The 25587-nt window shown below is 41.7% G+C and overlaps 1 protein-coding gene across 7 annotated transcripts in view; it reads right to left on the bottom strand.

Moving 5' to 3' along the window:
- Positions 1-25587, bottom strand: part of NTM (neurotrimin) — a 943101-nt gene that overhangs the window by 112645 nt on the left and 804869 nt on the right. For all 7 annotated transcript variants that reach the window (XM_044258220.1, XM_044258225.1, XM_044258226.1 and 4 more), the window contains one exon: positions 2728-2853. In XM_044258220.1, coding sequence (XP_044114155.1) covers positions 2728-2853 — 126 coding nt within the window. The remainder of the gene's footprint in view (positions 1-2727; positions 2854-25587) is intronic.

The raw sequence follows: 25587 nt of genomic DNA, 5'->3' as shown, positions 1-25587 counted from the left end.
GAACTTCAGCAAGATAAAAGGAAGAGGGCTCCAATGCCAGAGGAGAGACAGAAGTAATTGTGAGAAGAAAGGGTGGGAGCTGGGGACAGGAAGAAAAGGAAATGTGGAAAGAAAGAAAATTAATGCACAAATGTTTAGGATGCTGGGAGAGAAAGGGAAAGTAAAGAATACAAAGACAAAGTATGAAAGGGGAAGACAAAAGGAGAAGTTGTACAGAGGAGAAGAGGGAAAAAAGAAGTCGGAAAAGGACAAAGAGCTGAAGAGCCAGAAGAGAAAGAGAAGATACCAGACGGAGACCAAGAGAGACCTGCACGAGGGTAGGGCCTAGTGCCTCTTGAAGTAAGGCAAAGTGGAATTACCTGGGATGATGAGTGTTCTGCAGATTCTAAAGGCACAGACTGCCTTGGCATCCAATAGCAGTGGGGACTCAGCATTATAACAGTGATGAATGGTGTGTACCACGGACTAATAATGTCTGCCCATTTCAATGACCCCTCCTTTCGATGTGCCTAGGGCCATGTCCTTTTGTGGATGGTCCCATGCACAGCAGAAGCCTCCTCCCAGATTTTGGGCCAGTCCATTTTAAGGCCACTCTAAATCGAGAGAATTGCAGACATGCGGGTACTCTCTCTGGTCCCTCTGCTCACAGTGGTGGCATCAGAAATGGTGATATGGGATAGCTCCCAGCAATTCAGGCCAAGCACACTGAACATTTCATGTCTTCTCTGAGAAGCTCCATCAGGGCAAATCTGTCACTATCTGCGAGAGGGAATTAGGGATTAGGGCCCATTCATAGCCCTAAACAGATCATTGGATAAGGAAGAAGTGGTCCATATACTCTATGGAGTATTATGCCTCCATCAGAAAGGATGAATACCCAACTTTTATAGCAACATGGACAGGATTGGAAGAGATTATGCTGAGTGAAATAAGTCAAGCAGAGAGAGTCAATTATCATATGGTTTCACTTACTTGTGGAGCATAACAAATATCATGGAGGACATGGGGAGATGGAGAGGAGAAGGGAGCTGAGGGAAATTGGAAGGGGAGGTGAACCATGAGAGACTATGGACTCTGAAAAACAACCTGAGGGTCTTGAAGAGGCGAGGGGTGGGAGGTTGGGGGAACAAGGTTTTGGGTATTAGGGAGGGCACGTATTGCATGGAGCACAGGGTGTGGTACAAAAACAATGAATACTGTTACACTGAAAAGAAAACAAAAAAAGATGCAAACAGAGTGGACACTGCGATGCTCTGCCACCTTCAGAAGGGAGGTAGGGGGATGCCTGTCCCAGGAGATCATGTGCTGCTGGTGAGTAGAACTTGGGTGCCACCACTTGTGCATACTGTCCCACTTAAAGTCTCCTGGCCCCAGGCTACTGTCCTTCAGGTGACAGTCCAGATTCCAGGACGGAATGCTCTGCTGGTGTAAAAGAACACCCTCTCACCTCAACATTGCTAAAAGGCAAAGCTAGCTCTAGAACTCTCCACAGTGTCTGCTGAGAAATTGCACAGGTCTTCATGCAACTCAGCTTCTCCCTTGGCCCAATCCTCCTTCCTTCCCTTCCCTTTCACAGGAGTTGATCCCAAGAGCTCCTCAAATAAACTTCTTGTACACCAATCACATTCTCAGGGTCTGTTTTGGGGGCCCCAACCTGCAACACTAAGCAGATATCTACTACTATGATTCCCTTAGAATCCTTAAACCTGCAGCAACACACAGACATTTATGCATACATGCAAACACACACACACAAATATAGTTCACATTAACCAGCAATAAGCACTGGAATGAAGCATCTTTATTTACATATCTGCTCAAATGTCACCTTTTCAAAGGCCTTCCCCAATCAAACCTCTGGTTCTTTAGTCAATGTAAACTGCTCTATCTTCTCATCCTTTTCCATACCTGTTTTACTGTATATTCATTTTTTTTTTGTCACTTATCTTCTGAGATGTAAGCTCATGAGAACAGAAACTTGTATGTTTTGTTTTATTGCTACATCCTCAATGCTCAGAAGTGCCTGGACTATTATAAGCACTCAGTACATATTTAAAAACAAATGCAATAATTTAATGCACCTTGCATAAAAGCTAGCTTAATGATAAATGACATCTCTCCTTAAATTCTAAAGTTTTAACGTTCAATCCATGAAAGCACAAAACAACACTAAGTCTGGTCTACAAAACACCTAGACATTTAGACAAAGCAAAATTTTCAATTTAGTCACACATTGCCCTATATTTGTTATCTGGGATTAATCAGAGTGAAACAACAACAGAACCACAAAAGAGTTAATGGGCTAGGGACCAGATATTTGTCAACACTGAAGAAACAGACTTGGACATTTTCCCTTCAGGACTATGGCCATTCAACACTTTCATTCATCATTGTGTGTTTGTGTTTTCAGTATCTTACAACAACCACCTGAACAATGCCAGCTTTGTTGATTCTTGTATCAGCAAAGTGGACCAGTGGACCAGAACTTCCTACCACCATTTCACCCAGAAACAAGTGGGATTCATTTCCCCAGAATTTGAGAGATACTCAAATACAATTTCTGAAATCTTAAAAGATATATTCTTGTCTTACAGAGAACACCAACATTTTCTGCAGAGGCATAAGTACATTGTTATCAGATATCAAAAACGTAGGATCCTTTGGACAAAGTCACGAGTGCCAAGACCTTCTAGCCATGGCCAACAATTCTTCCATTTCCTCTCTTACCTTTTGGGGAAATGTGTCTCCAGGTAACTGTAGGCTCTGGTCTACCCGTTGCTATGCAGGTGAGGCTGATATTGTTCCCTTCATTAATGGAGATATCTGAAGATATCTCCACAATTTTGGGAGATACTGTGGAAACAAAACAGAGAGAAGGAAAATAAAAATCTTGTTAAAACATTCTTTTGTTATCTTATAATGATAGTTGGCAGAAAAACGCAGGGGCTGAAATATCGGGGCTATAGGAGTAAATGATGAAAAATTAGGGGAATTACCTTCAACGTGAAAGAAATATCTTACCTTGAATTTAACTTCTATTTCCTCCCATTTAAACACCGAGTCTGGGAGTCTGAATGGGAATGGATTCCACTGCAATACTGCAAGAACTGTTCTCCTAGCCTCCACCCGCTTCCTTCTCCACTCTCACCCCCACCCACCTCCGACAGACATCCACGAGTCATTCTCCACGCTGCATTCAGATCCTCTTTATATAACTCAATTCTGATTTTATCCTATCTCTGCCTAAACACCTCCAGTTGCTCCCTATCGCCTACCTGAAAATATTCAAGCTTCTCAGACCTGCACACTGGGTCATTCAGAATCAAGGAACATTCTGTGTTTCCACTGACATTCCTGGTCATCCTCCCTTTCCTTCCCCTCCTTGTTATCCCTGACCCACCGTGTCCTTCCAGGCCATCACACATTCAGAATCTGTATTGTTCTTTATGTCCTTCTCTCAACATTTCTAGTCATCCTTTCAGGCCCAAATCAGATGCTATGTTATTTCAGCTTTCCCTACCCCTACTCCTCTTTGTCCTCCGCAAATTTAAGTTACTGCTGCTTCTCATCTGTGTTCCCAGAGGACATGACACATACCTGATGTGGAGTCAGAGAGCACATCAGTTAGTCGTAACACACTTGGTCTCTTTTCCTTCTGCACCCTAACTTAATCCCCCAAGGAGAGGAGGGATTTATCTAATTGGTAAAATTGGGAGCAGGACCCTGATTCCTTCAGTCTTCTGTTTTGGGAACAGGCTTCTCTTAGGAACCTATATCCTGTTGTGGTCCTCATACCTGCTTCACAGGAACAGCATCCTCCAGGGACCTGTAGAGCCCACAACACAGCCAGCACTTGCCCGTGTGCACCTGTTTCTTTCTGGGGATCCAAATTAGAAGCTTGTTGTTGAAGCTTGTTGTTGCTGCACATCTAAGCCTAATTCTCTGTTACCATCTTTACCCCCAGTGAATGTGATATTCAGTTCAAGTATGACTGCTCATTTGTCTTATCTGCCAATTGGTTTATAAAGCAAGGCTGTCATTTATTGAGCTCCCAGACTCTAATTCTTGGCACTTATCCTACTATGTTTTGGTTATTTGCTTAGCATCTCTCATCCACTAACCAAGAACATTTTGACAGCCTAAGTCATGATGTACTCATATTTATAGCTGCAGCAAAAGCCTAACAAGTATTTATAGAATGTAATTATAATGAACAGGGAACCGCCTTTCCGACCTGCTACATGTGTATAACAACATTGGGACTGGATCACTAATGCTTACCAGTTCAACCCACCGACACTAGTTTTGGCACCTTAGTTCTTTACAAATTAAGTGGTCCCTCCATCCAGCTCATTTACGGTTCTTTATATGAGGTCCTTCCCTTGAATAAGTCCCTCTTTGAGCCATCAGATTGTGCAATTCAAAGACACATCATCTACCCTGTATACAATGCTAGCTGTCCTACTGGAGATCCCAGTAAACATTGACCTTATTCCCTGTCCCAAGGCCAGAGGATGACCTTCATGTGGAAATCAAATTGATTGGAAATTTCTGTGATGAATTTCTTTGGTTTGGACTTCTAATTATGTTGGAGTTTCTTCTCTATGAAAAGGGGTTATCATGGCAGTATCTTCTTCTGGCTTTTGTTCCTTTCTTCCTTCTTGCATTTTGTCTCTCACCCCTTTCCGACACTCCTGCCAACTGGGAACACTCATTAAGAAGCATGCATTACACTTTTGGTTCCTAATCACCAGGCCCTTGCTGCTGATTTTGGTCACTTAGACTTTTCTCTCCAACTATGTATACCTGTTGGAATTGCTCAAGGTCCAACTGAGTAACCACCCCTTCCATAACATCTTCCAGATATCTCTAAATAGATATGACCTCTCTTTCCTGGGGATCCCATAGCCTCTTCCAAGGAATTTAAAATAAACTTGTTTATATTACGCCAGTATCATCTTTCTTCTATGCTATAAAGTATCTGAATATAACTGTAGACCAAGAGCCTTACTCTTCTTTTTATTTTCTGCTGTCATGAATAGGGTGTCTTGCATAAAGAAAATACCAATTAATCATTTTTAGATTAAATCCATATTGAGCTTCAGAGATTGAGGCAGTGTGTGTATGTGTGTGTATGTGTGTCTGTGTGTGTTTGCCCATATCCCTGCACTCTCACAACTAATTGGTAGGAGAGTCAGTGTGGCGAGGGCTGGGGAATGACCATTGGTTCTATGATCCAGGACCTCTAAGATATAACATTGCAAATTTACAGCTGTACCATTTTATAAAGACTAGCTTGAATCTTCCAGGACAGAAATATAATTGATGAGTTAATGACTGAACACTTGATTTGCTGACTGTCTGAAGGATCCAAATTTCTAAATGCTCTTAGTCTTAAAATCACTTAAACTTGATGTATTTTATTTGCAGTTTTAACTGGAACATTAAATATCATTTCTTGCACCACCACTCCCCCGACCCATATATTTGCCTGGCCCTTGCTCCCGCCCATCGCTGGCACCCATAGAGCTTTGCTTGCTTCCTGGAGGACAGGCTGCTTGCATAATGACCGTGCTGGCCTTGCAGACGTTGCTTCGACTGCACAGGTAAGTAATTTATTGATCTGTAAAGCACTCTGAGATGCTCTGCAAGGGATTATGTCACACCAACGCCATGCAATAAAATAAAAAATGATGGACTTTGTGAACACAGGGTGATTTAGGGTTTGTAGTTGGAAGTGTGCTTAAAGTACATTTTAAGTGGAAATCAGGCGGGGTAATGAATTACTCTTGCTTTGGAAGGGCTTACTGGAGTTCATTTTCCTGGCTTCTTACATGATAGCTAATCTGCTAATCATACACTAGAGAACAATGGACAGTCCCCAAGTAGAATAGAAGGTGTTTTGGGCCAAAGCTGTCAGCACAGTAAGTATATTAAATGAGACAATCACACCTCATGCTTGGAAGAATCATCTAGAATTGTCTCCCTCCACTAACAATTGGAAAGCATCCAACTTATGAAGTAGAAGTTGAAGAAATGTTCACCGTCCTTCCAATCCTTCACAGGAGTCCAGCTCAAAGGTGGCAAATGGTTCCAGTGGAGTTTGAAAGGCAGACTGTTCATGGCATTGAGCTGAGGTGGTTTGGCCAGAGTTACAATCCCAGTTATCAGAACAAAACTGGCCTAGTGCCTAAGATGCTGGGGGATTTAGAGTATCATGTTCTAGGTGGCAAGTGCTATCATACTGTCAGTATTTAAAATTAAATTGAATTGATAAGGATGTACTATGGCCTTAGCTAATTCATGTTCATAAGAAAGTTCTGGCCAACTAAGATAGAGCTATTTATATATTTGTATTGTTTCCATGGATACATTCTGCATCTTACCTCTTTTCTTTATGCAGGCTGTTAGAAATATATTAGGACTGCTTTGTCTTCCTTCCTTCCTTCCTTCCTTCCTTCCCTTTTCCCTTCCCATCCCTTCCTTCATCAATATTCATTGATCACTTCCATATACTAGCATCATGCTTAGCGCTAAGAACTCAACACTAAAAAAAGACATAGCCCTTGTCTTCAAGGAGTTTGCAGTGTAGAAATGTAAAAATAGATCCCACAAGTGTATCCCCTTAGGGCACATGGGTGGCTCAGTTGGTTATGCGTCTGCCTTCAGCTCAAGTCATTATCCCAGGGTCCTGGGATTGAGTCTTGCATCACTCCCAGTGGTGGTGGGGGATGTTCCTGCTCAGCAAGGATACTGTTTCTCTCTCTGCCTCTCACTCTGCTCATGCTTATGCTCTCTCTCTCACAAAAGTAAATAAAAAACAATCTTTTAAAAAAGTATCATGAGAGACTATGGACTCTGAAAAATAATCTGAGGGGTTTGAAGTGGTGGGAGGGATGGGAAGTTGGGGTAACAGGTGGTGGGTATTATAGAGGGCACGGATTGCATGGAGCACTGGGTGTGGTGAAAAAATAATGAATACTGTTATGCTTGAAATAAATAAATAAATGAATAAATAAATAGTATATCCCCTTAGTCTCCCCTTAAGGCATTGTGACATAGAGGAATAGATTTGAGTTGAGGGAATACAGGGGATAGATACCTAAGCCAGCCTAGAGGCCAATGTCATGGAAGATTTTTGGATGTATGACACCCAAACTGAGCTCAAGAAAATAAATACAGATGTAGTGAAAAGAAGGACCACATGCACCCCAATGTTCATAGCAGCAATATCCACAATGTCCAAACTGTGGAAAGAGCTGAGATGCCTTTTAAATTGAAAAAGAAGATGTGGTCTATATACACAATGGAATATTACTCAGCCATCAGAAGGGATGAATATCTAACTTCTGCATCAACATAGATGAAACGGGAGTAGTTTAGGCTGTGAAATAAGTCAAGCAGAGAAAGAAAGTTATATGATTTCACTTATTGGTGGAACATAAGGAATGGCATGGAGGACAGTAGGAGAAGGAAGGGCAAAATGAAGGGGAGAAATCAGGGAGGGAAAACGAACCATGAGAGACTATGGACACTGAGAAACAAACTGTGGGTTTTAGAGGGAAGATGGGAGGGGGGTTGAGTTACCCTGGTGATGGGTATTAAGGAAGGCATGGATTGCATGGAGCACTGGGTGTTATACACAGACAATGAATCATGGAACACTGCATCAAAACCTAATGATGTACTATATGGTGACTAACATAACATCATACAAAAACAAAAGTTCCAAGAGATGCCTAATCAGTTAAAAAATTAAATAAAGAGGGACGCCTGGGTGGCTCAGTTGGTTGGACGACTGCCTTCGGCTCAGGGCGTGATCCTGGAGTCCCGGGATCGAGTCCCACATCAGGCTCCCAGCTCCATGGGGAGTCTGCTTCGCTCTCTGACCTTCTCCTCGCTCATGCTCTCTCTCACTGTCTCTCTCTCTCAAATAAATAAATAAAATCTTTAAAAAAAAAATTAAATAAAGAAAGAAAAAAAGAAAAAGCAGAAGAAAAATAAAAGTGAACCAGAAGAAGGAAGAAGTTGTAGGCAAAGGAGACAATACAAGAAGAATCCTATCATGAAGAGTTTCTGTGGCCAGGCATAATTGGTGATGGACAAATGGCTGCTAAAGGAGCCTGGGCCAAAAGCCATTCAACAAACATTTAGTGAACACCTCCTGTATACACAACTGTGTTATTCATACATGAATGACAAGCAGAGATATACAAATTTGGTTGGCCCTCTATGAACTTAGCAATCTATTTGGAAAAAAGTGTGTATAAACATCCCAGAGGGTTGAAAAAGAAAGCAAATTTGTCCCAAAATTGTGTGTGGTTAAATGCCAAATGAGTGGTACAAACATTAAGCTCTGCAAGTTAGGAAGAGGGAAGATCACAGCAAGTAGAAGTGTCACAGTGACTTTGCCTTATCTCTTGAGTCTATTCTGGAAGGCAACAAAAGGAAAAAACCAGTTACAATGGCTGAAAAAGTGAAGTTACTTCAAGTAGGCAAGCAGAGAGAGTCAATTATCATATGGTTTCACTTATTTGTGGAGCATAACAAATATCATGGAGGACAAGGGGTGTTAGAGAGGAGAAGGGAGTTGGGGTAAATTGGAAGGGGAGGTGAATCAAGAGAGACTATGGACTCTGAAAAACAATCTGAGGGTTTGAAGTGGTGGGGGGGTAGGAGGTTGGGGTACCAGGTGGTGGGTATTATAGAGGGCACGGATTGCATGGAGCACTGGGTGTGGTGAAAAAATAATGAATACTGTTTTTCTGAAAATAAATAAATTAATAGCTGTAATAAAAAAAAGTAGGACAGGAATACATGGGCACAAAATGGAAGGCAGAAATCAGCAAACGTATGAAGATGGAAAGTTGATTTACTACAAATGACAAAAGAGAGTAGTGGTTGAGATCTTGGCTAAACTATGTTCCAACTGGGCAGCCTTATCCAGATCACTTCACGTCTCTGTGCCTGACTTCCTCATCCATGCAATGAAGCAATAATTCCATGTACCTCACATGTTTCTTCTGAGGATTTAAGGAGTGAGTTTATAAAACAGACTTAAAGGCACTCCTAGCAATATGAAGTGCCCAATAAGTTAGTTTTAATATTGTATGTGCTTGGAAACACATATATGTAGTTAATACAGAATGGATGCTTGATAAATTTTAATTGCCTCGAGGAAGAATGGGATATAAGATCAACGAGGTAAGCTAAAGCCAAAGTATGGAACAGCCTGAAAGACTAGGTCCTAGGTTTTCATTCTATCCTGTAGCCAATGGCAAGCAATTGTAATTTTTTAAAGAAAATATGCCATAAATTTTTAATGTACTTCAAGCAAAATAGATCTGATAACGATGTGTCAGAAGGAATGGGATAGACAGAAATTAAAGTCAAATAAATTAGTCTATGTTAGAGTGAGATTCAAGGGTTGGGCTAAACTACTGGCTCTATGAGGATGGAAAGAAAAGAAACATCCAGGAAAATGTGAAGGTGCTTGATGATTCCTGGGATAGGGAAACTAGAAACAAGGAGTCAAATATGAATGCCACTTTGTTCAACAGCAGCTGGATGGCTAAGCTAGCAGAACACAGGATGATATACGAAGATCTTCCTTGGGGAAGGACAATATTTTGATGAGTTCGATTCTGTTTTAGGCATTCTGATGGTGAGATTTTCAAGGACATGCAGGCAGATCTATCCTTTCAGCACTTCCAGTGATACCATCGAAGGTCTGAGACAAGTTTCCAGAACATGGTTTGACAGTAAATAGCAGAGAAATGAGAACTGAAGCCACAAAAGTCAATGAGATGTGCTAGGAGTTTGTGGTTCCTCTAAAAAAGGCCATTATGTTGTTTCCACAAACATGTCTGTGACATCTCTGCTGATGTGGAGCTCTGAATCTAGAGAACACACCAGTATGGAAAGAGGAAGACCAATAAGTGAGTAGGTTATGTTTGGAAAGGAAGGTAGAAGCCCCCTGAGCCACACTCTGAATATTCTGGATACAGGTCTACATTAAATACATTATGTTAAGGTTTAATCTGGCTCTTATTGAATTCTAATTCAAAAGTATAAATAATTAAATAAGATAATTATTGAAATTATTGTAGGGAACTTCTTCACTCTTGGTTTAGCTTCCACTGCCCAGGTGTTAAGTTTTAATAATTATGTCATTAATAAATAGCAATTTTCTGTTTTTAGCCCACAGTAGATATCCTATTAAATCCAAATTAAGATGCTTTATTAAGCATTGCACAGTCCTGTGGGGCTGGGAATACACATAAGCTGCATGGACCAGGTTATTCTGCATGACACACGCAGATCTATGCATCCCAGATGGCCTCCTTTACTGCCGGTGCACTCCCCTCTTGCCTCCTCTCTGTAGCAAAGATCTGAGATGCCCATGGCAACTCAGGATGGTTTTCACAGCTCCTTCACGGCTCCTTCACTGTTAAGGCCTTGGGACCTCTGTCCTTATAGTATAAAAAGGACCAATCTGGAACACCTTAGAGTTTCCTGGTTTCTGGACCCCACACAGAGACTCTCAGGTGCATGTCAATGGCCTGGTGCATGTTCAATCTACATCAAAAAGCTCTTAAAGATGCAGTCAAGCAGATATTGGTTTGCGACTGATCCATCTTTTCACACTGGCCACTGTGGACCAGCAGGAAGTCTAGTGCAAAACTGAGTTGTTAAACAATGGCGTCGGGTTATGGTAAAATATGCTTGATCTAGGACCTTCTTTCTTTCATCTAGACTGAACAGAGAAGAGTTGGTCATGAAGCATGAAAACTCCTTCCTTGAGCTCAAAACCCCATCATGGACCAGACCTTGCCTCTTCTGTCTGTACCCAACCAAGTCACTTTTTTCTTCTCACTCCACTGGCTACCTTTCCTCCTGAAACACCACAAGCCTTTCAATCCTTGATTCAGATTCATTCTGCTTGTCTTTCTCCCTGTTCTTCATCTGGATGATTCTTATTCTTTAAATCTTAACTCCTCTATGAAGCCTTCCTTGATCATCTTTTCTAAAATGGAATCTTTAGAATGACAGAGAGTTGCATGATTGCCAGCTTCTTCCAAGTAAAATATAAGTTCTGTTGCTTGTTTTGTTCATTGAAGTGCTCTGCACATACCATCATGTCTGGCACAACTGTTCAATAAATATTTTTGAATGAATGAGTTAGGGTATTTTTACAAGACTGTTTGGAAATGCAAATAAATCGAAAGGAATGACCTTCATCAAGATCTTGAAATGAAAAAAAAAAAAAATAAAAGATCTTGAAATGATCCCTAAATGTTCAACATCTATGATAATACTAATAGATACTATTTATAAAATACTTACTATATAATAGTTGTTTTACATATGTTGCTATGTTACACATACATATGGGCACTGACACATTATGATTTTCTGTTGTGTGTTAGATATTTTACAGGAAGCTTGAATTGATCTTGACAGAATTCTATGAGGCAGTACTACTATTCCTATTTACAGATTAAGAAACTAAGGCTTAGTGAGATTTTTAAATTTGCTCAGTTACCCAAGTAAGTGTCAACAGTGAGACCTAAAGGATCCAAGCCATATTGTCTTCATATGGAGAGTTAAGTCCAGTGGAAGGCAGATTCCTAACTCTGCAACCTTTGAAGCCTGCTGAACTCATTTGTCCCTCACCCATCATCCCCCTTTACCTCTCTCTGTGAATATTGGCATGCCCACAGTACATTTGGGAAAGAGAGTCTTCTCTGTTCATTTGTATGTGCTTTTACTCTCTGTCTGAAGAGGGGAGGGGAGGGTTCTGTAGTATATTTCTTGGACCATCCCATATTTGCTCATCCTCCCCCTGCTCCATCTCCAGCACTTCCTAATCAGCAACCTTGCATTCAGATTCCACTACTATGAGCTGAGGCAGGGAGCTGTAGCCTTCTTGGGTGGCTTTTACTGGAAGTAACACCATAGCTGCTGCTTCCCACAACAAGGTGTTCCTAGCTGTCTCTCCACCATGGCGGAGAAATAATCAATCCGATATATTGGTGGGTCCCCTGAGACCTTATTTGGCTTATTTGGACTGAAAAGACTAGTCAGTCTGTCCTTCTATCTTCTGTCCTTCTTTTTCTCCTTCCTCCCTCACTTCTTTCTTTTCTTCCTCCCATCTTGCCTTCTTCCTTCTTTTCAATAAAAATATCTGTATAGTGGAACGCACATTCCAATATTGTAGGTTCTGTGGGACTTTTTGTCCCTTGATAAAAAGAACCCTTACCTTTGCATCAGAAGATCTGGTGAGACCAGACCCAACAATTACTAGCTGCATAAACTCACATAAATCATCTAACTCACTGATTAATTTAATTATGTTACTACCTTGCCTCTTCAGAATAGATGTTCTATGCATCAGACAAAACTATGAGAATTCACATTTTAAAAGTAAAGTACTAAATAATGAATACTGTTTTTCTGAAAATAAATAAATTGGAAAAAAAATAAAAGTAAAGTACTATTCAAATGTGATTTATTAGTGTTACTAAAAATGTGTACCTCTAAAGGCCACTATGAAGGCAAACACAGACCTTAGGAGCTGTGGGGTTGAGATGGGACTCCATCCCTCACCAAAGTGGGTGCTAATCATTACTTCAGATGAGCTAGGGGTTTGGAGACAAACATATCTTTAGGTGAGGGTGCAGACTGCTACCTGGGGTAGGGATGGGCAACAGGACCCCATTTCCTTGTGCTTGCTGCCTCCAATTTCCAGAAAGAAAAGGTCAGATTGCAAACATTCAGAATCCCAAATCAGAATTTGAAAATGCTCTTAATGACAAAGCTCAGGCCAGCTATTATTTATTTCACCAGAACCCTTTTGTCACTTCTTACATCTCATTCTTTCTCTCTCTCCATATTAAAAGCCCTTCATGTTGGCTGGAAAATCATGAAGCCCTGAGAGAAAAGCTAGTGATTTATTCAGGATTAGTCATAAACCACTGGTTCTGAAGTTTGGAATTCGTTCCTTTCAGGATCAGCTGAAATGTGGAAGGAAGTTTTTATGAGCTCTGCTCCCTGACCCAGTTTAGTCATTCCTGATAGAGACATAGGAGAATAAAATAAACACCATGCATTCCTCACTCTATGCTTTCCTGCTTCTGGGCATATTAACGTAAATTGAATTTCACAGCAACTTACCTGTAGCTGTAAGTGCTCCATTATATTTGGCAACATCCAAGAAATTGCTAAGAAGCATCTCTTCATCAATTGTTTAAGGTGGGCACATAACAGTGTTATTGCTAATCATAATGAGGATCTGCTATCCAGGCAGGCCTTGTTGTTAACCAGTTTCTAGTAGAACAGCCCTTGCTTTGGGTTAAATATGTATGACTGCATTCATGCCCCATTCGCTGAATAGGACCAAATTTTTAGGGACCAGGTCATGAAGGGAAGAGAGAGGGAATGGGAAGGGAAGGGCCACTGAACACCTTCTGTGTTAAGCACTTTGGTGGAGGTTGACATTCACTGCTTCCTTTTATTTTTTTTTTTATTTTATTTTTATTTTTTTTAAAGATTTTATTTATTTATTTGACAGAGAGAAATCACAAGTAGACAGAGAGGCAGGCAGAGAGAGAGAGGGAAGCAGGCTCCCTGCTGAGCAGAGAGCCCGATGCGGGACTCGATCCCAGGACCCCGAGATCATGACCTGAGCCGAAGGCAGCGGCTTAACCCACTGAGCCACCCAGGCGCCCCACTGCTTCCTTTTAAATCCTCATGGAAATTCATATGCATTATCCCCGTTGCACAATTAAGACAACAAAACTCAGAAAAGTTACACAAGTAACTCAAGGTCCACATACAGGAAGTCAGACAACTGCAATTCACTAATAAGGTGTCCCTAAAAAAAAAAAAAAAAAAAAAAAATCAGCTACACTTTACACAAACTAGAGGTCCTCAAAAACTAAAGTAATGCTAACCAAAAGGGACTCAGTTAATAATCTGACTCACTTACATAATGTCATGAATAAAAAAAGAGAAATTCAAGATAATATTACTTTTTATTACTATTCCTCATTGAAGAGAACTAATATTTGTTGAGTACCCAATAAATACTAGGTATTTGTCATGCATTTTCCCATTTAATGCAAAACACTGGGGCTTTAAATAGTTAACAGTGTGCTCAAAGTCTAGTGCCACCTAGAGAGTGGCACTATGAGCAGAGAGTGGCAGATCCTGGACCCCACCCCTTTCTACAGGGTTTTAGAGATCACATGAAATATGTAGGTATAATTGAAATCACTTAGTGAACTGCTAATCACTCCACAAATGAATGCTATTGTGATTGAGATAATGCTGAGTTCAATCAATTAGTGGTAAACAGCATAATTGTCTCTGTAAAAATCCACCCTGGAATCGCTGACCAGGATTTCTTCAGAGCGCACCTGTGACATCTTCAGACATGCATGTTTTCTTCACATGCATCTCCAAGGTGGAGGCTGGCAGGAAGTTTCTGACGCCTCCTGTTTCTAATTCCTGCCCACCAGGAACTGTCTACTTTTGTTTGCACCAGCAGCCAAAGCCTGCCACAAAGACATTTCGGGCAGTTTCCTTTGTTCCCCTGGCCTCTAGCATCTGGCTATGTCTCTTGTCTTCCTAAATGCAGAAGGCTGCTCCTGTCTGTGAAGCTCAAGTGGCCAGTTAAGGTAAGCTATAAAACCACATCAGTCACTTTGCTCCAATCACCTAACTTATCAGCTGTCCTCTCCACCAGAAAGATTTCCTTGCATAAGCTCCAAAATATCTTCAGAGAAATGAGACACAGACCCCATCTGGCTCAGGACAAGACTGGTGACCCCATAATTTAGCTACAGAAACTCTTTAGGGGGTCCTCTTTCTCTTCAAATTTAGGAAAAGATTAGCTTACTCTGCCTCTTGGATGCTCTTGCTTCTGCTCAGAAACCCACCTTGTGGAAAGAGGAATGGTCTTTCTATAACCCTAAGGGTTGTCACCCAACACACATCTCCAACTTGTGACAATAAAAGGAACCACATGTAAGTTTGTCTGTGTATGTCAGCATAATCTCTTGGCCTCTTGGCAATGATTCTCTTGGTTCAGAGTCTCCTCTTGCCCTTAAGAGCTGCCTGGGTGGGCAGGTACCCACTATTCCCCTCTCTTGGCTGCCCCATCCAAATCAGATAGAGACAAGGAGGCAGAGATGAAGCACCTGGCTTCCGGAGGTCCCACACTCAGCCCTGCAAAAGCCTACTTCCCAGGATTGCCCATGCACTGGCTGTTGACCAGGCATGGTAGTTATGCACTGACACATGAGCTATCAAACCAGCTGGCTGCAGTTGGGAGGTTGTGGGGAGTCCTCCCCACCCCGTCCTTGGCTATGGTATGGTATAACTTCTCCACAGGCTCTTCTCTTTTCCCTCAAGTACATGCAAGCTTATGTGCAGAGGAAGGGAGACAACCCTGGGGGAGTTTCTGCTTTTCTCCATCTGAGCACCACTATAACTTGTGCCAAAATGAAAATCTGAGTTATATCTACACCCCCTGTGACCATGGTCTTTGGGAACAATTTAGGCATGTGCAAAAGACATCTCATTATCTGGCCTTGAATCCTGAAGCCCAGAATGTGGCCCCACTGCTATCCAAAGTAACTTGTCAGTTGGTTTTAAGCTGATTTCCTGTTCTGAGACCTTATTGCCACTAAATCCCTCATAAAGGTTAAGGTCTGTGAACAGATCAAGGTGAAGCCTCTTCCCCTCCAGCACAAGGGCAGAGATGCAGACTGGTCTGTTTTAAGCTACAAGTTCTCCGTGATTGTGATGGCTCTGTTAATCCCCCTGTGAAATGTCACAGTGCTGGAGTAAGTGAGGGAAGCAGTTGGGGAAAGAAAAAAGTTCCAACATGACTTCTTGTTAATACAAAGCTTGTCAAACACATCACCTAGAAATACCAAATGTCTTTATTAGATTCTTTTATCTCCCCCCGAGACTGGAGAGACGCAACCAGTTGCTTCTCGGCAGAGATGTCATCATCCAGAAACTAATTAAAGGCTACGCAGGAAGCTGGGTCTCTCGCACTCCAGAGAACAAAATGCATTAGCAACCGAAGTAAAAAAAAAAAAAATTATATATATATATATATATATATATATATATATATATACTATAGATATAGTATAGATATAGTATAGTATAGTATAGATATAGTATAGTATAGTATAGATATAGTATAGATATATACTATAGATATAGTATAGATATAGTAATATATATATATATATATATATATATATTACAAGTGAACTTTATATCGAAAAGGGCAAGTTGGGAATTTGACAATAACTTTCTTTCTCCCTCATCAGCTCACAGCAGGCGGAAGTGGGCCCATCAGGATGTCAATGAATCTTGACACGGGGCCATCTGCTCCCCTGCCTCACTCAGGCAGGGATTTCTGCTCTCCTGGTACCAAGGGGTAGAGAGCACCTGACCACTTACTATGGGAAATGCAACGCATGAACTTCACGCCACTATACACCCTTCCCCATTAGAGTGCAAGGCAGGCAAACTCAGGACAACATTAATTTATCTGTGCACATCAAGGAGCTTCACTTCTCCCTCTGTACGAAAAGATGATCTAATAATTACCCTTCTCATAGGGCCATCCTGGGGATTCAATGAGTTAATATGCATAAAAAGCTAAGGACAATACTGTGCATACAGTGTGTGCTCAATAAAGGATAGTGATTGGCCTACTTGTCATCTTCATTTCATTGTTCACTAGAAAACCTCACTTTGTCTCCAACAGAGTTCTGGTTTCCTCCCTCCCCATCCTCCTTAAGGCATCCTAGTTAACAACATCATCACCTGTCTGTTGTTGGGACAAAGACCCAGGAATCTGTGGTGTGTCTTTATCTCGGTTTCCACCCTATTATGAAGTCCTGTTGGATTTATCTAAAAAAATAACCCTCAGTCTGCCTTGCTCCCATTTTTTTCCTTCTTACTACCTAAGTCCATCATCTTTCTGGTCCTCAAGCTTCTACACTGACATGGACATTCCATTACCTGCATCACAACTGCAGTAATTAAAAACAGCAACATAATTTAGATCACATCCCCTGCTTAAAAACCTTTAAAGGTACCTGACGGCAGTGAAATTTCAAATTCATACCTGCGTCTCTCTCACAGTGGATCCCGGGGGAGTTCTGACTTTCCAAGGACTGCTTTGCCCAGAATGAACTCCGCTCCGGTCCCCTGACCTGCCTTCTATTCCCTGAAGGTGCTAAGCTGGCTTTTTACTCCTGCCTTTGTGATTTCTGTTCCTTCACCGGAAATGCTCTTTTCCCAGATCTACAAATGGCTAGTTGTTTGTCATTTGGTTCTTACTTTAATAGTCACCTCCTCTGCATCCTTCTTGCCCATGCCACTCAGGATAGCTTCCTACCCCACACAATTACCCTGATTGCATTATCTTGGGGTACACATCTGTTCCCCAGAATTGTCATTTGTTTGGTATTTTTCATTTATGTTTTCTTGTTAGAATGTGAAGCCCACGAGAACAGAACCTTATCCATATTTCCCCATTTTGTCCCTGTTACCTAGAATTGTGTCCAGCACACAGTAGGGGCTCAGTAAATTTCTGATGAATCCTTGAATTACCCTGGTCAGAATGAATTGTTTCTTTATTTGTCTTCCTAAGCCCCTTTGTTCAAACCCTTTCATACAGCATATCATATGCTGTCTTAACAAATGTTGGTATAAGCATCCAGCACCCGCACTAGAATATGAGACTCAGAAGGAAGGAGCTATACTATTTTTTATTTTTTTTCTGTGCTTCACCTTTCATATCCCCCAGCATGGAGCAATGTTCCTTACAAATAGTAGGGGCATGACAACTGAGTGGTCATTTGTATGTTCCAACTACATCACGCATATTCTCTTACCCGTGGCTCCTTGGTACTAAAATAGATGTTTTGGGTAACAGGTTCTGTGGCTTAACTATTGACACTAGAATTAAACTGTTTAAACTGTTAAACTTGAAACTGTTACTGTTTAAACTGTTACTGCCATACCACACACCCCAAAACTACACTGGTGGTGGTCTACATGCCCAGGCACGCACACACACCCACCCACACACACACACACACACATCTATCGTGAATCAGGGGTGCAGACCAACTGTATTTCCTACTATGAAATTTGCTGTTTGTCATGAAGCCAGAGAAAATGTCAACATGCTTTTGAGAAGTCCGAGTTCAGTGCCTTCTTTCAGGATATAGGACATCAAAAAAAAAAAAAAAAACAATGGCCTATGGGCTGTTCTTCTTTTACTGAGAAGGTTGTGTTGAGTAACACAGAAAAGCTAAACAAAAAATCTGTCACCAGGCAATAAATTAAAAATAGGTCTGTACTACTGAAGATAAATCAGTAACTTTAATACTCCTCCCCTGAGCTGGGCATCTTCAAGGAACATAGGACAGGTATCTCCAAGCTGAAGTATTGGTTAAAAAGCTGTCCTTTAAATTACATTTGGGCTATTTCTTTTCTGGCTGGCTGTATTTTTTGTGATCTATCTGGAGGCTTAAAAAGACACACAGAAAAATAAATCTCAGTTCCATTAAGCACACACTATGGACTTGCATATTTGTTCTTATCTTTGGCCTCCCTTCCTTTCTATCATCCCCCGGGTGCCCCCCCCGTGCCCCCACCTCCCCAGCACCATCAAACATCAGCACCAGAAAATGTTTACGATTACTCCAGACTCTGATACTAATCTAATTCCCTGTAATTGCTATTCATCATCATGTAGACTTCTTTTCTCTTTTATTAAGCTCTAGTGTTCACATCCCACACAACCTATAACTCTAGACATAAACTCATATATGCTTATTTCTGGAGTCAGAATGGAGGGTGAAGAGTCGGATCCTATCTATGCTGTCAATCAGAGAACATGGGTCAGCGGAGACAGCCAAGGGTGCAATACTATAGGTCTAGATGAGATTAGCACAAGTTAATGTACTTGCCTTCACTTGAAATCAGGCACAGGCCCCTGCTGAGATGAATCAATATTTAATAATTGTGAGATATGGTTATGTGTATGGGAAGAGGTCTCCTTTCCACCCTCATGGGGAGCTGTTTGCAACAACACTGCACATACAGCATCTCATAATGTCTGGTGCTAACTCCTCTGGCGATTCCTATTTTTATCAGCAGCACCATCTACTTCTAAAATGCATAACGAAGATAATAAGCTAGCCCCCAAAAGAGATCTGCCTAGACCAAAGTGGTTAGGGACTGGCACGAGTTCATAAAAGTAGGCAATGGAATTTTCTTTACTGGAGATGTGGGCTGGGAAGGTGCTCTGGAGTCTGGGAGGAGAAGGAACAACTTTATTTCCAAAAGTACTTATCAGTGCAAAATTGGAAAGCCAGCCTCCTAGAGTTAAGGGCATGTCATTGAGAGAGAAGAGACATAAGCTCCTGCCCCTCTCAGCTCTTCCGTCCTCCCACACTGTAACCCTGTACCAGTTACGTTTGTTATGCATCGGGTTTTTCAATCATGATAGGATGGTCTGGGGCTAGCCAGAGTTTCTCGGCCTTGGCACGACTAACATTTGGGGCTGGGTGTTTCTTTGTTATGTGGCAGCTGTCCTGTGCACTGTCCTGTGCTGTTTAGCAGCATCTCTGGTCCACCCACAGGATGCCCTTGAAGAGAGTTGAAACAACGAAGAATGTCTCCAGACATTGCCTGGAGGGTAAATTCACCATAACACACCACCCCCACCACATACAATCGCTGGGCTAGCCAACCCTTGCAAGGAATGTCTCCTAACTTTCTGACTCTGTGACAGTTACAATTGTTTGAAAGCTTCTCCCCATATCTCTCCCCTTCTACTTGCCCAACTGGGGTTCGCTTTCACAGCAGTCATACTGGTCTGCTGTGAACCTCACTTTTCAGCCTGAGAGGCGTGGTGGTACTAAATGCATTCCCATTCCCACACCAGACACTCCTCAGTTCCAGCTCAGAGGCAGAAGCTGTGTCCACAAGCACCGTCTTGCTCTCTCGCCTGGCCCAACTGGAGGTTCCAGAAACTTCCCCACTTTTGTACTCTTCCTATGCCCGTTTCATCTCACTGCCCCCTTCTGCAGGTTACCAACAGTGCAGGGTAGCAGCTGCTGAATGGCTCATTACCCAGGGCAAATTCGTCAGAGAGGAGCCTCAGCCTAAGCACTGCAATGAATCCTTCAATTGGCTAGGAATGAATGCATTAATCTGGGGCTATTAGAGTCTTTTATCAGGCTGCCTAAAATATACTGCCTTTCCGAAGCACACTGAGCAGGCATTTCACCCTAAAGGGATATGTGGGAGGGGAGCGCTATATTGGCGCTAACTAAAACAGAACAGCGAAGAAAAATATAAAGGAGGGGAAAGGCTGGGTGCAGAGAAGCTAGATATGGTGTTGCTGAATGTACTTCTAGAATTGTCATCTTGTTTTTTCAAGACACCCAAGCCTTAAAAAAAAAAAAAAAAAAAAAAAATCCACCATCCGAGCAACTTCCTTCCCCGTGAGGATGAAGGAAAGACAGGCAAGTCTCTGAACATGTCCTAAGAGTAGCAAATTTCCCTGTGGAATTGCATGGTGAGATTAGCAAGGCCACAGACCCACTGGCTCGGACTCTATCACACACCCAGGGGAGGATGAGATTGTGCCTATGTGGATGCTGATATTCAGAGACACACAATGTTCTCCTAGCATGTGGTCAAGAGAGCAGTTATGCGCACACATCTGCTACCACCGCTCACCCCTCTCTGAAATTATGACCTCAAGTGCATTCCAGGTGCCATCATCGAAGCACTCAAACCCTCCTGCATGAGGTCACAGGGACCTGCAGTGGGAACCTGACGTAGCAGTGCACTGGGCACTGGAGCCAGGGAGAAACCACAGGACTCCTCGACCCAGCACACATCGGGGCCAAAGGGTTGATGTCTCAGGGATTATGGGCTCCATGCATAAAAAAGAAATTATTATGACTGCTTTGCCTGAGAGAGTTCTTATGAGAGCCAAATTAGGCAATTTCTGTGGAACTGTTTTCATATTAATAAAGAAAAAAGAATATGAAGTATAGCTGGGATGCCATGACCTGAAGACCAGAACATTCCATCACTGGGGGAGAGATGACCTAGCCAATGCAGTAGCCATGAAGGCGATGAGGTGGTGTCTCTGTCTGCTGCTGTCATCATGAATTTCAGGAGGCTTGCAGGTTCCTCCAGAAGCCGTGATACAGGACCCAAGCTAAAGACAGGAGGCTGCCGACGTAACCTGAAATGTGATGGGATTTCCACAGAGGAGACCTGCGTTGTCAGAAGTAGACCAACTAGATTACCCATGGGTCTGCCGGCCACTGACTGGTTCTTTTAACTTTGGCTGCTCTGTTTTTCATTTTTCTTGATCATGCTCTATGATTGTTGATCCTCACAGGTAGAACATCAGAATGAGGTGGGATTAAGTAAAACTTTGGGTCCTCCTAGGAGGTCCCAGGGAGGGGAAAGCTACTGCAGAGCTCAGTGATCAAGTCCTGGTCACCAAAGGCTCCTGCTGGCATTTCTTTCTTTCTGTTATTGCAAATTTGGAATCATCTGGGCTTCCCAAAAACCTGGGATTTACTTATTTCTGTCATCCTCTTAACCATCTAAAGCAGAACACTTTAGATTTGACTTCAACTTTCCCTAATCTCTCAATTTCTAGGGTGACAGAGAGATTAACAGGCAGGTGTGACCATTATTTTTGATTAGGATGAATCAAGTCCAGTGAAACTGTCTGCTTTTAAGTGCCTTGACCCATTCTTTGCCTGGGCACAAGGTGGGTTCAACATTAGAAAACACAAGTCCCCCCAAAATCAAGTAAAAATAATGGATGCTACCAAGCCCTTCAGCCACTTGTTATCTTATCCTAGGCTATCTCCCAGATTTCAGAAAAGCCATGTTCTTGGAAAACTAACTTCCAACCCTCTTCCATGCCAGAGAGCTGGAGCCTATTTTGGTGATTTTGACCAAGAGACACTAACGGGAGACTCTTCTTGTTTTTTGTTTTTGATTTTTTTTGTTTTGTTTTGTTTTTAATAATGGTTTTTTTTTCCACTATATACAGCAAAAATAGCAATGCTTGGCCATTTGTTTTGGAGTGGATTACCATGGCCCATTTATGTAGCTATTGGGGAAGGAAGAAAATAACTATTTGTGGTATAACAAAATCATATGCAATGGGATAATTGGAAGGCAGCAAGCTCTAATTTTGGGTATCGTTTCTCATTAGACAAGCACTGGAAAAACTCTACGTGCATTATAAATGCAGAGTTTATTTCAGTTCGATGCTCTGATGAAAGACAACTTCCTCTCTAGAGAAAGAAAAGTGAGAAAAAAGCATTAAAGTGAACAACAAAAGGTTTGATGTCTCTTGCAAAAACTGTGTACATATATGTTTGTACATATGCCTACCTATCTGCATGCAGACTTACACACCTGCATACGTGTACACATCCACATACATGCACACATACTGGGGAGGGAGGGAGAGTAAAGGCCACAGAAAGGGAATCTGATGTTTAAGCATGGAAAGGCTTCCAACATGGAGGACTTCAGAGGTTTTTTTTGTTTTGTTTTGTTTCCCATGTTTGCTGAAAATTCTATTTCTATACCACTGAGCACAGACATGAGACTTTTTTAGAGGAACTGGGAGAATAACAGATCAGATACCATCATAAGGCTGTCACATTGTATAAACAGTCTCAGCAAAAGAATCTGGAGTGCTGAGGCAGAGTACAATAATAACCCAAATCAACAAAAATTAAAACAACAAAAAAGATGAGCTGAAAACACAAGTCACGGCCATACAGTTTCATAAGAATTTTGTCTCTGAATGCAAAATCTGACCCGATGATGTGTAGCATACGTTCACAGTGACACAGTACATTAATAATGAGTGTTAACCTGACTGAAGGTCAACTGTTTATAACTGAATATTTTGCCAGAAAGCTATGTGTCACTAACTCTTCATCAAATTCATGTGTTGGGATTACAAATAACTATGTTCAAAAAATGCACAGAGATTTTAGGGCGCAAATCCTTCTGTGGCCCTTCCTTCCAGGTACTACAACTAAGGGATGGGGCAAAGCTTCAGATGGCATCAAAGGTCTATTATCAGTTTTACCAGCAGGACAGAAGGACTGGGGGTGTTGTAGGGCCCACAGGAAGGAGAACTTCCTGTCTCTCCTCTTTTTATTGAAGTGTTGTGGATATACAATGCAATAGTAGTTTCAGGTGCATGACATAGTGATTCAACAATTCTGTGCATTACTCAGGGCTCCCCCGAATAACTGTAGTCAGCATGCAATGCTACTGCAGTATTATTGACTATATTCCCCGTCCTGTACTTTTTAGGTCCACGATTTATTTATTTTATAACTGGTAGTTTATACCTCTTAATCCTCTTTATCCATTTCATCCATCCCCCCCATTCTACCCCTCTTTGGCAACCAGCAGTCTGTTCTCTGTATTTAAGAGTCTGCTTTTGTTTGTTTGTTCATTTTTTTTTTTTTAGATTCTACATGTAAGTGAAATCATATGGCATTTGTCTTTCTCTATCTGACTTCTTTCACTTAGCATAATACTCTGTAGGTTTATCCATGTTATCACAGATGGCAAGACCTCATTATTTTTTCGTGGCTGAGTAACATTCCACCGTATACCATATCTTCTTTGTCCATTCATCTATTGATGGATGCTTGGGCTGCGTCCATATGTTGGCTATTGTAAATAATGATGCAATAAACATATGGGTGTGCCTCTCTTTTTGAATTAGTGTTTTCATTTTCTTTGGGTAGGGCAGCTCTTTGCCTAAAACCAATCCCATCTACTTATCTAGTTGTAGGTGGGAAAGCTGAATAGAGAGAGGAGAGCTCCGCCTGTCTGTATACTGCAGCAACCCAGGGAGTGCAAGTGTCCTGTATAACTGGGCGAAGAAGAGACTAAAATGAGTTTGGGAGAGAATTCTGCTTTGGAAATGGTAATCAGTGATCTGTGAGTCAGCTGGATCAGCGTACCCGAACCCTTTCTTCCCCAACAGAGCAAAGTAGGAAAAAAGGAAGGAAGTCTTTTCTCTGGCCCTACCAAGGGGGCACAAGTTTTGGTGGAATTTGCCTCTTCTATTGGTGGACATAGGTTATGGGGCAAGAAGAACCATGGGTACTCCTAAACCCAGTCCTTTCAGAAACCAAAATACTTTAAATGGTTGAAATGCAGAATCCCTACCTTTCTTATTTCATTCAACTGTAAGTACAGGGGATGCTGAGATCAAAGGCTTTTCCACATAAGTAACATAAGTAAACCCCATCAGGTAACTCATAAGTTAGGGGTGCCCATAGTGCAAGAGGTTAAAGGGGTGCAAGCATGATATTCTAAAGCAAAAGCAGTTGCCATGTGGCAATGGAGGACTTTCTGCTATGCCCTGACTATAGGGAAATCAGCGTGCTATACTTTAGCATTGATTTATTAGTAACTTCCAAGTACCCACTAAAACCTTTACCTTTGAATTAGACTGGGATGGAAGCATTTCACACCAGCATTTTCCCAGTCCTAATCCCCGGAACTTAATATGCCATGTGAATGCTTTCTGGGTAGTATGGCATATTTTACAAATGAAAAGAGCATTCATCCATTTCTATAAAATTACTGTTTTTCAACAATTAAATTTTGTGAAAATTATTTCTGAATAATTATTTCTGGCCTTATCCAATAGTACTCTTTGTTTTCAAATACAATAAAGAAAGTGGCACTTAGCCTGATTAGGAGTTTATGATTTTATTTTGTTTTATTTTGAGGGGAGGGGATCCAAACTTTCTATAACTTCTTGGATCTAGAGAAAATATGTTGGTCCTGGTTCTCTCTCTTCAAACAGCACCTGTCTTTGTAAAGGTAGTCGTTTCTGATTTAGAATGTTGTACTAGGAAATGCACAGTCCTTGGGCTCTTCTTCATAACAATGATTGCAAACTTGGCTCCAGAGTCCCCTAAGTATGATGTCTACTAATCTAGAGTTTCTATTGGAATTAAAATTCCTTCAGAAAAAAAGAACCATGTGTTCCCGGTATTCCGTTAAAGCTTCTAGCAAGGTGCCTGGTGCCAAGCACAAACTGGAAATGATTAAAGCAAAGCTGCAGGGGTCGTCTCTCAAATATTCTGCTTGTTCACATCCACACCAAATAGAGCCAGTGAGACATGGGCGTTCATCCAGAACAAGTTGGTTCACCTCTCCCTGGTCTGTTCTGATAATTCCAAGAGCCCTTACAAATGTGTTCATTAATGCAACAGTTGAATAACCATTCCCTGAGTACCTACTATGTGCCAGTCCCACATAAAAGGGATAACAATGAAAAGAGCAGGGGCATTCACTAAAAGGGCACCCCAGTGAGTGCAGAAGTTGGTGATTTAGGCAATAAATCCTGTACAGTGCCATCACACGAGATGCATGTGTCAAATATGAAGGGGACACAAGGAGGGGTGCAAATGCAAAGTAAAATGCTATGTGTTTGGGTCTTACAGG

The sequence above is a fragment of the Neovison vison genome, chromosome 7 (genome assembly GCF_020171115.1).
Source record: "Neovison vison isolate M4711 chromosome 7, ASM_NN_V1, whole genome shotgun sequence".
In the NCBI taxonomy this organism is placed as follows: Eukaryota; Metazoa; Chordata; class Mammalia; order Carnivora; family Mustelidae; genus Neogale; species Neogale vison.
Note: the sequence above shows the minus strand (reverse complement) of the source record. Positions and strands in the feature narration are given on the sequence as shown.